Source organism: Phyllosticta citribraziliensis (assembly GCF_038025025.1).
Source record: "Phyllosticta citribraziliensis strain CPC 17464 chromosome Unknown J3D65scaffold_15, whole genome shotgun sequence".
Classification (NCBI taxonomy): Eukaryota; Fungi; Ascomycota; class Dothideomycetes; order Botryosphaeriales; family Phyllostictaceae; genus Phyllosticta; species Phyllosticta citribraziliensis.
In genome coordinates, this window is record NW_027117352.1 from 371,410 (window position 1) to 383,625 (window position 12,216).

The following is a 12,216-nucleotide window of genomic DNA, read 5'->3' on the forward strand; positions in this document are numbered from 1 at the left end:
GATGGATGGATGGATGGATGGATGGGTCGATGGGTGAACGTCGTCGTCTTTGTCGACGAAGCAAGCGGGCGAGAGAGCGTGGTGCGTGGGCGCAAAGGACGGGAAGCACAGCAGCAGCGCGGCAACAGTACAGACGTACAGACGTACGTGGAGTAGTTCCAGTATCTCTCTACCTGCCTACATGATGGGTAGGGGGTTTACGTGGGTGGGCAAGCAGCCGTTAGGTCGTCAGGTCAGGTCAGGTCAGGTCGTTAGGTCGTTGAAAGATACCCGCAATCGATGAATGATGCATGCATGCATGGATGGTTGAACATACGTGTCTACATGTGAAATGTAAAGGACATAAAAATGATGATGCTTTGAAAATTCGATTTTTGGCCCTTCCTTGGGTAATTCCGACTCCACACTTCAATCTTGACGACCCTCGAACTATTTAATCCGCACTCAACAATCTGACCCCACACTCCCACCCATTTTACCTCTACCGTTAATACCACCACTACTACTACTATCGTCCCATCATCCCATCATCCCGCTTGTATACACACGTATATAGATAAACATGACTTTCTCATCCCCCCTCACCCATGCTCTCTAACCAACAACTTAAAAAGGCGCTTTCCAGACGTATATAGAAAAAATGGGTTCGTTGTTCTCCCATGCTCGCAGGAGCTGCGGCAGAGAGGTCGAGATCAATATTTCGCGTGCGCGGCGGCTGAAGAATATTTTGGAGATTCGCTGGGGTGTGGAGGAAGTCAATGCTGGAGACACCACTAGCCATCCGGAACGATTTTATGAAGATGATTCTATCTCTCTATGCCCCTTTCACATGTAGTTCGCCGCGTCTATGTCGTCTACACCGGCCACATCCCCATCCCATCTGTTCTGTCTCCGTCTCCAACTCTACCACACCACACAACCACCTCCTTACTCACTTACTTACTTCCCCTGCCACGTGATGCCCAACTCGACACTGCCGCCATCCGTCCACACAGTAACCTTCGTCGTGCCCTTGGGCACCTGGTTCGCATAGAACGTCGTGATGCCGTCGAAAGCCAGCTTGCCGTCGACGGCGGTGAAGATGGTCGGGTCGTTGATGCCCGAGCCGCACATGAGTTCGCTGTCCATGGTGACGGCGCAGTCGCCGCGGCTGCTGCGCAGCGTGAAGCCGCCGTCGGTGCCGGCGGATGTGGCCGTGAAGGTGGCGCAGGTGCCGCTGGCGTACCATGTGCCGCCGCTGACTGGAGGGGGCGGGGTGGTTAGTAGATGGGTGGTTGATGGATGTTGTGGTTGTGGGGGTGGGGAGGAGCTGTGGAGGTGCAGCATGCAAGCAAGCAAGCAGGTCAGCACTCACTGATGCAACCATCAACGCCGCCCTCGTACTCCACATTCAAAAAGCCCTTGCCGCTAAAACTGCCCGTGCTGGTCGGCAGCGCCGTCGTCGTCGTCGCCGTCCGCGTATACCTCCCCGTCGTCGTGGGCGAGGCGCCGCCGCGCTTGGGCACGTAGCGGACGGAGCTGGGGCAGTTGGAGGAGGCGGACACGTCGATGGGCACGAACTGCCCGGCCTGCAGCGACCCGCGCACTTCGAAGCCGTAGTATACCTGGTAGAAGGTTTTGCGGCCGCTGCCTTCGCAGAGGAGCGCCACGCCCGAGCCGTGCTGCGCTTTGAGGGCTGCTTGGATCGCGGATGTGCTGTAGGTTGCGCTGGTCGAGGGCGTGATGCCGGCTGCCGCGAGCCACTGCGATGTGTTAGAGATGGTAGGATGAGCGTGTGGCCAGCCCATCGGCTTGACACAGATTGAGGAAGGCGACTGACCTCGTATGTCGGCCGCTCCTTGAATAGAGAGACGCTCCTGTTAAAGAAGTCGCGGACTTCTTGCGTGCTGCTTTGCATGAGCTCGCTTTCCCACACCAACAGGCTCGGGGAATACCTTTGGTAGTCGTCATAGCAGGTAGGCTTCAGCGTAGACACGCAAGTCCCATGTTTTGCTATTCCCTAGATCAGTCCCCAATTTGTCCAGGTGTTTGGCTGTTGCTTACACCACTCGTGCTCCCAAAAGCTCTCGTCCGACTCGGAGTTGCTCTTCCAATACGTCGACATGTACGACACGAGCTCGGACTCGCCGAAATGGTTCAAGATGGCGGTAATGTTCCTGTACGCACGCGTGTGGTCGCAGTTGGAATCGTACGAATGTCCATCGCAGTGGTCCGGCCTATATGGAAGCAGCTGTCAGCCACCAAACCGACACCCATTCCGCGACTCTACAGCTACAGCCGACTTACCAGAGGCCATGGATGGTCCAGCTTCAGCTAGTTCAGTCTTCAGCAAGCAAAGAGGGTCCGGCAGGGCACCTACGAATCACTCCAGGCACGTTAGCACTCGACCAGCCACAAGCTTCGGGCGTGGGCCACGTACGACGGACCGACGACCGGATTCGTGTCCCAAAACGACGTGAGCAGGAACTGGCCGCCCGGGTAGTTGAAGCAGCAGAGGTTCTCCACCACGCTGCTGTTGTGGCAGCTCAGCTGCGGACTCGTGCACGCCTGAGCGGTGCCGGCGTGGACGGGCGCCGGGTTCCCCAGCAACACCTGCGCGCCGCCGAGGGCGAGCTTGGAGAGAGAGCGGAGAGACGGGATCGAGGAAGCCATGTCGTCAAAGGCGGCCGAGACTCTGGGGACGGCGTCTTTGGCCGCGGCCGTGACGGCGTTATGTACCTGGTCAAGCATGGTGCTGCTAAGCTCGTTTGATAGGGTCGTCGCGGGCGTTGTTCATCGAGTGACACGAGGTGGAGTCGCGTAGCAGTAGCGAGAGAGGACGCGAGAGATAGGGAGACGGGGTGGATGGAATAGGTAGGTCGAAAGCGGTCTGGTGCTGGCGCTGGGCATGGCTAGGGATGGATGGCGCTCGTGACGTCCGAGGCCGAACGGTTGCCAGCAGCCAATAGGGAAAGATGTGCGAGCAAGAGATGGGCACGCGGCGTGTATCCACGAGATGAAAGGCCTGATGAGCTTGGGCTGCTGCAGTGCGGTTGAAGCGGTGTCGATGGAGCTGATGCAGGTGTCCGGGACCTGCAGCTCTGGAGCTGTGATTGGCCAGAGCTATCACATTACTTGTGTACTCTACGCCCCCTTGTCTTTGCCTTCAAAGCATCTGTGTAACTTGTATTGATATTTCGATAGCAATCAATGTTGGAACCCTTCAAAGAATGCATCCATCTCCTGTGCGTTCCTGGCGATGCTGTCCAACAACACGTTGCCCTAGCAGCGGACGACACTGACATCTGATCAAGAGAAACCCAGATTCGAGCATTGCTTTGCCATTGACTTCTTTTATTTTTCACTTTCAACTCGCTCACTACCCATTCGACTCTCCAAGCACGTACAAGTCGATTATTTCACCCACCTCCCATGCGTGCCTGCATAAGCATCCGTACGTCCGTCCATCTCCAACAAGCGCATTTTTACGTGTCGCAAAACACCTCTCTATATGCGTGTTCCGATGTCCTCTTGCTAGCTCCCAAGACCACCAGTGGTACTACCCATACCGGATTTCTTGCTTCTGTCATGCATATACGTTGGTCGCCGCAATGTTCGGTAGCTTTACCGCCTGGGCATACCCCTGCCGCGACCCCTGAGAGCGCGCTGTGCAGCGCCAGGAGGCAGACCGCGACCGGGTGCTTGCGGCTGGGCCGACTCCTGGTTCTCTGTAGCCGGGAATTAGCAGTCGATCTAGTGGAGGCAAGGAAGAGAGGCAGGATGAAAAAATGAGGACAGGGCTGGGAAACTTACTTATCGTCTCATCCACGCTCAAAATCATGCACGCAGCCTCAATGGCGGCCTGGATGGCGTTGGACTTGACCAGGCTAGGCTCCCAGACAAAAGCGTCAAGGTTGTTTGCAATGCCCTCGTTCGTAAAGTCGACGCCGGCCCACTTGTTGCCCTTGCGGTGCTCGACGCGCAGGCGGTTGAGAATGTCGGTGGCATCGAAGCCCGCGTTGTCGCAAAGCTGGCGCGGAATCACCTCGAGCGCCTTGGCAAACGCTTTGATGATGCTCTGCTGCTTGTGCGGCACGTTCTTGTCCGCGAAGCTGTGCAGGTACGCCGACACCTCCATCTCGCACGCGCCGCCACCTGCCACGATGCTGTGGTTCTTGATGGCCCGCTTGACAATCATGATGGCGTCGTGCAGAGAGCGCTCTGCTTCGGCAATGAATTGCTCGGCACCGCCACGCAGCACGAGAGTGCAAGTCTTGGAGCCGGGGCAGCCTTCGAAGAAGTTGAAGCGCTCTCCTCCAATTTGTCGCTCGTCAAACGTGGCGCACGTTCCGAGGTGCTCGTCGCGAATGTCGCTGCAGGTCGATTGGATCGAGGCGCCCGTGGCCTTGCAGACGCGCTCCATGTCGTCCGAGGCGACGCGGCCAGCGCAGAAGATGTCGCGGTCGGCGAAGTACCTAAGTCGTTAGAGGTGTCTACCAATTTGAGTGAAAAACTCACTGTGTTGCCAAATCACCAATGGGAAGCTTGCTCAGCACGACCTTGGCGCCCGTCTTGTACAGCGCCTCCATCTTGTTGAAGATGATCTGCCATTCGGCGTCGACGATGGCCTGGTACTCGGAAACCTCTTCGACACGGACCTCGGCGTTGTCCTTTTCGGCCTTGAGTTCCAGCTCGACGTTCAAGCAGACGATCTTGGGGTCGGCAAACGACTTTGGTTGCTGCTCGAAACCGGCGTACGAAAAGGTCTTCTTGAATGCCACGCCGTTGACGAAGAGCGAGTCTTGCAGCGCACCGCCGGTAATCTTCTTCATGCCAATCAGTCTCTCGTTGAGGTCGTCCTGGTCGAGGGACAAGACGGCGTCGACGACCACTGCCACGAGTAATTAGCCAATGCCCGCCCATCAATCTGCTCCCTGCCACTCACTCTTGGTGAAGAACTCGGCGTTCCTGTGTATCAACTTGCTGCTCATGGCCGTCGCGGCCAGCTTTTGCAGCGTCTCCCTTTGGTTGCTCTCTCCAACGTCGACCGAAATCTCCTTGACCTTGTTGACAGCCATGGCGCATGCCCGCCTGAGGCCCTTGATGATGGTCTGGCTGCTGACGCCCTGCTCGACGAATTCCTTGACCTCCTTGAGCACTTCGCCGGCCAAAACCACCACAGACGTCGTGCCGTCGCCGACCTCGGCGTCTTGCGAGCGAGCAATGTCGGTCAAGATGCGCGCGGCGGGGTGGACAATGTCCAGGAGCTGTGCGCCGTCAGTCAAACGTCTCCCGTGACTGTGGAGCCGTTCCAGCGAGTGCTAACACACCTTCATCACTGTTGCGCCATCGTTGGTGATTGTCTGCCTGCCATTCTCATCCACCAGCAGCAGGTCGCCTCCGTATGGTCCCAAGGTGCTCTTGATGGTCGATTGCACGGCCAAGCAGGCGCTGATGTTGGATAATATTTGACCCTTGCCTTGCGACTGATCCGTCCCTGTGTTCCATCAAAAATGGCCGTCAGCTGTTTGTTTCCCCGTGTCCCGAAATCTGCGTTGGCGGCGACGTACCCTCCCTAAGCACGACGATCGTGGGTGTTTGGCCTCCAAAAGACATGGTTGCTCCGGGAGCTTTTGGCGAGGTATTGCGCGTGTAGAGGAGCCCGGACTGGAAGAGGGAAGAGGTTCTTGAGGGGTTGAGGCGGTGGAGCGGAGCTTCGAGGGGTAACTTGTGGGCGACGCTGAGCTTCGACGCGTTCTGTCGGCCAACGGCGCCCGCGATTTTCTGGGCCGAGTGCAAACGCTGCAAACTGCCCTTCTTGGCGTCGTCATTTCACCCTACCTCCTTGCACCAGACACAAACAACAACCACCCAAGCAGTCAGAGCACTGTTCATATCTTGATTTTGTCTATTCCTCGGACGCGCCGGATTGGCCTTTTGCCCAAAACTCCCCCGCTATCGTACAATAACAGCTTTTGGTATCCTCCGCGCAAATTGAACTCGCTAGCTCAACGCAACCCTCCACGGCTGGCAACCGTATCTACACTCAAAGACCGTGAGAGGTGAGAAGTCTGAACAAGGGAACAAATAGTCTCGTGCCGGGCTGGCCCGCCCGCGTCTGGCCCTCGAAAACGCCGCTCAACTCCTGTAACAAACAATGACGCTGCAAGTAATGCTCAGTGCCTCCTCTCGCCTCGTCGCTCGTTCACATCTCCTGCCATCTTTTTACCGACTTCGTAGGTGGAAATCATAATCGCGCAAGCGGGGGCCACTTTGAGACAGCGAGCTGCCCATCCTCGGAAGAGACCTGGGAATCCTTGTTCCTTGAATATGTGCCATAGGAATCGAGGCATGGACTGTTCCTCCGGCTTGAAAACTTCGGCGACAGCAGCTCCCTGGGCAGATGTCTTTGGACCCCCAGCATGACGGACCACTTGCTGCCTTGTCTTACCGACGTCAAATGGCGTCGTGACAAACGCAGCGACGGCCCCTGAGGACGCACCGGCGACGAAGCTGTCCACCAATGTTGCTGTGTGGTCTTCCTCGCCCCGGCTTTTGCTCCTGCTCCGGCCCCTACTCCTCAATGCTCCTGGCCCGAGTCTGTCGATTTCCCGACCACGTTTCCGTTCACGCTCGTCCGTAAGGATATTGCGTCCAGTCTCATAGCCCCACCAGTATATGGCAGAGAATGGAACATCGCGCCAAAGCGTCAGACCAAGGCCGCGCCATAAGCTGGTCCAACCAGATTCTCGAACAAGATCGCGGACGCCGTGAAGGGTATCTCTGAAGTGACTGCCTGTCGAATTTGCGTGATTTGTGTGTGCGGCTTGCATGCGGGTGCGGAACATTTCAATCGGAGACACTGCTATGGCAGCGACGATGCGCGCAGTACTACCGGCGACGAGAGGAGAGTACGAGTCGGAAAAGTTGCGCTTGATTGGGGATTGGTTGGAGGTCCGCAACCAGTCGTAGCCCGCAAAGTAGATGACATTGGCGGGGATTGTCATGACCAGCGTGGGAGACAGTCCTCTCCAGAGCGTGCGTGGGCCTTCATTGCGTGCTATCTTGCGCAAGCCGTCGAATGTCGAGTTGAATGTCTTGCGCTGCGTCTCCTCTACAGCGCAGGACTTTGCGCTGGTGGGCACAGTGGTCGGAACCGTGGTTGGACCCGCTACACAGTAGGAAGCATTATTTGTGACCCAAAAGACTTCGCGACAGCAGGCCGTCACACCCAGGTTCGGGGGTATGTTGGAAAAGTGAGGTTGCGCGGGATTAAGGGAAGAAAGTACGGGGACAGGGCGAGGGCGTGCACTTTTCGAGGCAGCAGGAGGATGGCTTTGAGCTTGGAGGCGAACGCGAACAACATCGAGGGGCGTCACTGGGCTCCGGGGTTAGCTACGAGCTCTGGACAAAGATGATAACAGAGGGGCGAAATACCTAAAAGAGAGGTCAAGACGCTGCCGGTGACGGCCGACAGCATCTTTTGCGTGAGGGAAATGTCGTCTGGGGCTTCATTCTCCTCGGCAGGCATGGTTGATGGGTGTGTAGCATCAGGACGGGGAGGTATTCTGTCGTGAGGTTGACCTGTGGTGGCGCTGGCCGCAGCGCGTGCGGTATCGGCGGCCATTGAGAGGGAGGGTCCAGTGGAGACCGATACAAAGCGCGATCGTGGGGCTACCGGGAGACTGTGCGCATGCTGAGGGGAGGAAACCGGAGGCGTCGATAGTTGGACGCAGAAGGAGAGAGAGACGAGGGACACGAAGGGCGCTGGGAGGAGCAGAGGTGAGTTGGTCGGCTACTTTTCTATGACGCGCCCAGATGCGGCATTACAGCCGAGTCCTGTCCTGGTTCCTTCACCTCAACCACGACTCCATCGCCCGTGAGACTAGAGATACGGCGCCCTCGCCTCGCCGCGCCACACACAATTGGTTCTGTGCAGATCGGCCGCCAGACGTCAATTCGCACCCGGTCTGCTCCTGCAAACCCTCAGGTCCGCGTCCTGCGCCGAGAGACGCCGGCCACGACTTTCCCCCCAGATAACGTGCCGGCGATAGCAGTCATTAACCCCATTTGCCTTTGCGTAGTCGTCGACCATCTCAAGCACCTTCATCCTTGCAACGCTTACTCAAAACCTCCACCCTCGCCTTCCTGTACGCATAAGCCTAACTTCGACCGTCGTTGGAGAACTGCCCTCGTGAACACTGTAGCTCGCTCCCATGGCCGACCCAATCAACCCCGCCACGGCCACGGAAGCTGAACTTGAGTCATTCCGGCGGAAATGGCGAGAGGAAGTCCAAGCACGCACAAAGCAAAAGGCTGGTCCATCGCAGACGACTGGCGCCCCTGCGCAAGCTTCGTCCAGCAAAGCGCAATCATCACGTCGGAACAAGGCACCGGCCACTGCAGCCCACCAGGAACGCCGCGAGGGGATCGACGAGGCGGAGCCTCACGCATACCATGACCTCGGGGAGAAGGAATCGGGACGGAAATTGAACGAGCCAGCACCGCCGCAGGCCAAAGTCCCGGAATCTGCATTGGAGCACTATGAGGAGGCGGTCAAGAGGGAGGCGCAGGGAAAATTGGGAGACAGCTTGAACTTGTACAGAAGGGCATTCAAGGTAGACTTCCGACTCAATCATCATACACAACTGGCTAATTTTGTTGTAGCTGGATGACGCTGTGCAAGAAATATACAGGAAGAAGCATTTTCCTGCGGCCGCATTTCCTAAACCAAGCAATCCCAACCCCTCGAATGCCTCCGTCACGGTTCCAAACACTGCCCACCACTCACTAGCCGGCGTCCCTTCGTCTCTGACGGACCTCATATCATCTTTCTCCGCGCTATCTATCCCTGGTGTGGAGCCGCCTACGGACCTGTCGCCGCCACCACCATGTCCTATTGCGGATCTTCCAGAGGAGCTTTTGGCACAGATCCTCCTCCACGTTGCGATGGACGATGTCGCAGAGCTGGGGAGACTGTCCCAAGTATGCAAACGCCTGGCGTACCTCGTCATGACTGAAGACAGCATCTGGCGGCGACTTTCACTGAGCAAAGAGTTTGGTTTTACGGGCATGCACTACCGCTGGGCACGCAAGCTCGACGGCTCTCCCGTAGGAGACGACGGCGAAGGCGGGCGCCTCCTCTCCAGCTTCAAAGGTCTCCCAGAGCAAGAAGAGGAGGAAGCCAGAGAAACGGCAAAGTTCGTCGAAACGGCTCTGCACACCCTTCCCATGGTCCCAACCCCCTATCCCAACTTCCGCGCCCTCTTCCGCTCGCGGCCACGCGTGCGCTTCAGCGGCTGCTACATCTCCTGCGTCAACTATACGCGGCCAGGTGCCAACCAGTCCAACTCGCTCAGCTGGAGCTCGCCCGTCCTCATCGTGACGTACTACCGCTACCTGCGCCTCTTCCGCGACGGCACCTGCATCGCGCTGCTCACGACGGCCGAGCCGCACGACGTCGTCCCGCACTTGACCAAGGACTACCTGCACGGCCGCAACGGCGCGCACGCGCACTCGGCGCTGCCGCAGGTCGTCATGAAAGACGCGCTGCCGGGCCGCTGGCGGCTGTCCGGGCCCGAACACGGCGTCGACGCCATCGACCCGCTGCTCTCGTCCTCCTCCGACCCTGCCTCCCCCAACAAATCACCCAACACCTCCACCACCTCCGCACATCCTGACGCACCCCAGCAACAACAGCAGCCACTATTCGCCTCCCCGGCCGCCGACTCGTCCGTCAGCGCGCCCGAGCCCGAAGGCACGCTGCACGTCGAGACGGCGGGCGTGCGGCCGCGCTACATCTACCGCATGGCGCTGGCGCTGGGCAGCGCGGGCAAGACGGCGCCGCGCAACAACAAGCTGAGCTGGCTGGGCTACTGGAGCTACAACCGCCTGACGGACGATTGGGCCGAGTTTGGGCTCAAGAACGACAAGCCGTTTTACTGGAGTAGGGTTAAGAGTTGGTCGTGAGGGGATGGTGGGTGGAGAGGGGAAGGGAGTGTGGTGTAGTTGTGGTTAGTTGGGGAGGAGTCGTGAGGTGTGAGGTGAGGTGGTGATGACGGTGGTCTGCGTTGGCGCTGTCTGGCGTGGAGTTGGGTGATTGCAAATTTGGGCTGGTCTTTTCAGCGGGTTAGGTGTCAGAAATGCGACGGTCTTTTTTTCCTTCGTTCTGATAGACATACATGTATGTAGACACTCACTTACTCACACAGAGTAGTCCCCTATGTGTACTGTACAAACCACCAAATGAACAACCTACAATGCAACTTATAGACCCAACCTCAAACCTCCCCTCCTTCCGCACGCTTTCCAGAAACCATCTGAAACAAGCCCACCTATCCACAACTCAAACACTCCAGCACACCGCCTTCCTTGTCAGCCGCCGACGCTCAATCAGCCAACGCCGCGTTTCCCCTGCCAAAAGGGACGGGTCAGGCAGGCCAGACGGGTCCCTGCATCCAACGCTTATATCACGGGCCGTTTAATAGCCCTAGCCCTGAGTGTCTTCTCTGCCGAAACTTGCTCATGCTGCCTGCTGTACCCGTGGGTACGTACGTAGCGCATCAATCGGCCAAGGCGCTGCTCTGCGAAACTGAACCGAGTACAGCTGTCAAGTGTGCCCTCAAAGCGCACCTAGCCCCACCGCACCTCATCAGTCCCATCCCAAGTGACGACCCCCTGCCGCTCGACCCATTCCCTTCCTTGCCTATACCGCGCTTTTCCCGCCGCCGCCGCCGCCGCCGCCGCCGCGCCGCGCCAGGTAAGCAAAGCGGCTCTGTGCGAGTGTCTTTTAGCCATACTTCGACTACGGCAGCGCCATCCAGCCTAGCCCACGAAAAAAGACAACCAGGCAACGCGCCGGTGTTGTAGTTATACAACGAGCGATTCTGGCTGCCGTCGACGGCCAACTTTGAACGTAGAGGGGCGAGGCGCTTTGCTGCTTTGGGTGTGGTTTGAGCGGGAGGATGGGTATGGGGATGGGGAAGTTGTGGGGGTTTGGTTGGTTGGTTGGTTGGTTGGTTGGTTGGTTGATCCAGTTTATTTGCTGATGGTGGTGGGTGATGGCTGAATCGAGGGGCCTTTGTTGACAAAGTCGCGGGATTTGATGCGGATTCTTCTTCGGCCGTTGCGCAGGAGAGTGTACAATACAGTACGCCTTGGACCGGTTTGGCGTGAGGATGCACACATCTCCCGACGCCCAAGGCCGATGTAGGTGGGTGATGCAGACCGCCAAGGGCCCTCACAACTCAATCCACGTCCTTGGTCCCCGCCGCGAGCGCCTCTCGACACTCCTTCCTTAACTCATCGACGCCCTTGACACCCTCCCACTTCCGCAACAGCGCCTCGACTTCTTCAAACTCCTGCGCCGCAGCGGGCTTGTCGCCGCGTGCGACTTTGGAGCGCAGCCGGCGCGGCGTGTCCAGAACCCAGCGCACCGTCTGCCGCTGGCGCTCCTTGTCGTCGACGATGCCGGGCGGCGACGGTGACTTGATGCGATGGGGTGGGACGGCGTGCTCGATGATGGAGACGGACAGCGCCGTCGCCGTCTCGGCGATGTGCGCGATGGCTGGTCCCAGGGTTGACGTGTGCGGCGTGAGGGGGTCCATGTTGGTGCGCATCTGGCAGACACGCGTTAGCCTTCATACCATGTGCAGTGGCAAGCAATGCATACCTTTTTAATCGTCTCCGTCGCCGCAATCAGCTTCGAGTAGTTGTCGTACACCAGCGCCTTGCGCTCGCCATCCAGCCCCTTGACCTGCGCCACCAGCCCGGCCTCAACCTTCAACACGCCCTCCAGCCCCTCCTTGCCCAGCACCTCCTTGACGTACGCTTCGGCGTCGAAGCCGGGCCTGTCGAGCTCGCTCGCCTCGACCTCTTCTTTGACCGCCTCGAACCCGCCGCCGCGGCCGAGCCCGGGCGTCGGAGGAGCTGCAGCAAACGTCGACGACGGGTCGGACGTCGGCGTCAGCGGCGACTTGAGGTTGTAGTAGTCGCGCAGCGCGGTGCGGTCGCGGGCCCGCGGCGGGCGCGTTTTCGAGGTGCTGCGGAGCGAGTTGGAGCGCGAGGGCACTTCGAGCGAGGTGCGGGTGCTGGACGGGGAGCGAATGGAGGAGGATTGGCGCGGCGAAGCTATCGTCGACATTATAGGTGCTGGTGGCTGTTGCTGCTGTGGAGAGCGCGGTAGAGGCGAAGGCGGAGGGTTGGAAGCTGTTGAGCTTGGAAGGCGGCTGGCATCGA

The 12,216-nt window shown here is 58.6% G+C and overlaps 5 protein-coding genes across 5 annotated transcripts; 1 reads left to right on the top strand and 4 right to left on the bottom strand.

The window, feature by feature from the left end:
- Positions 1-762: 762 nt before the first annotated feature.
- J3D65DRAFT_641535 (ribonuclease T2-like protein) lies at positions 763-3,072 on the bottom strand. The gene is made up of 8 exons (XM_066801899.1): positions 2,420-3,072; positions 2,360-2,365; positions 2,287-2,307; positions 2,044-2,216; positions 1,935-1,992; positions 1,820-1,886; positions 1,355-1,742; positions 763-1,241 (listed from the first exon to the last, which is right to left on the bottom strand). The coding sequence occupies exons 1-8, from the start codon at positions 2,728-2,730 to the stop codon at positions 940-942; spliced, it is 1,326 nt and encodes a 441-aa protein (XP_066650252.1). The 5' UTR covers positions 2,731-3,072; the 3' UTR covers positions 763-939.
- A 147-nt stretch (positions 3,073-3,219) lies between these two features.
- On the bottom strand, positions 3,220-5,714 carry J3D65DRAFT_641547 (t-complex protein eta). Its single transcript, XM_066801900.1, has 6 exons — positions 5,550-5,714; positions 5,310-5,476; positions 4,925-5,246; positions 4,498-4,870; positions 3,793-4,454; positions 3,220-3,707 (listed from the first exon to the last, which is right to left on the bottom strand). The coding sequence occupies exons 1-6, from the start codon at positions 5,593-5,595 to the stop codon at positions 3,604-3,606; spliced, it is 1,674 nt and encodes a 557-aa protein (XP_066650253.1). The 5' UTR covers positions 5,596-5,714; the 3' UTR covers positions 3,220-3,603.
- Positions 5,715-6,155: 441 nt separating this feature from the next.
- On the bottom strand, positions 6,156-7,510 carry J3D65DRAFT_561957 (mitochondrial carrier domain-containing protein; the record flags this gene model as incomplete). The annotated part of the gene is made up of 2 exons (XM_066797541.1): positions 6,156-7,357; positions 7,417-7,510. 2 exons carry the CDS (start codon positions 7,508-7,510, stop codon positions 6,156-6,158), a joined length of 1,296 nt encoding a protein of 431 aa, XP_066650254.1.
- A 288-nt stretch (positions 7,511-7,798) lies between these two features.
- Positions 7,799-10,255, top strand: J3D65DRAFT_662796 (uncharacterized protein). The gene is made up of 2 exons (XM_066802642.1): positions 7,799-8,597; positions 8,647-10,255. Exons 1-2 carry the CDS (start codon positions 8,196-8,198, stop codon positions 9,946-9,948), a joined length of 1,704 nt encoding a protein of 567 aa, XP_066650255.1. The 5' UTR covers positions 7,799-8,195; the 3' UTR covers positions 9,949-10,255.
- A 970-nt stretch (positions 10,256-11,225) lies between these two features.
- J3D65DRAFT_648526 (Vps51/Vps67-domain-containing protein) lies at positions 11,226-12,121 on the bottom strand (the record flags this gene model as incomplete). Its single annotated transcript, XM_066802396.1, has 2 exons — positions 11,226-11,597; positions 11,651-12,121. The coding sequence occupies 2 exons, from the start codon at positions 12,119-12,121 to the stop codon at positions 11,226-11,228; spliced, it is 843 nt and encodes a 280-aa protein (XP_066650256.1).
- Between the last annotated feature and the right edge of the window lie 95 nt (positions 12,122-12,216).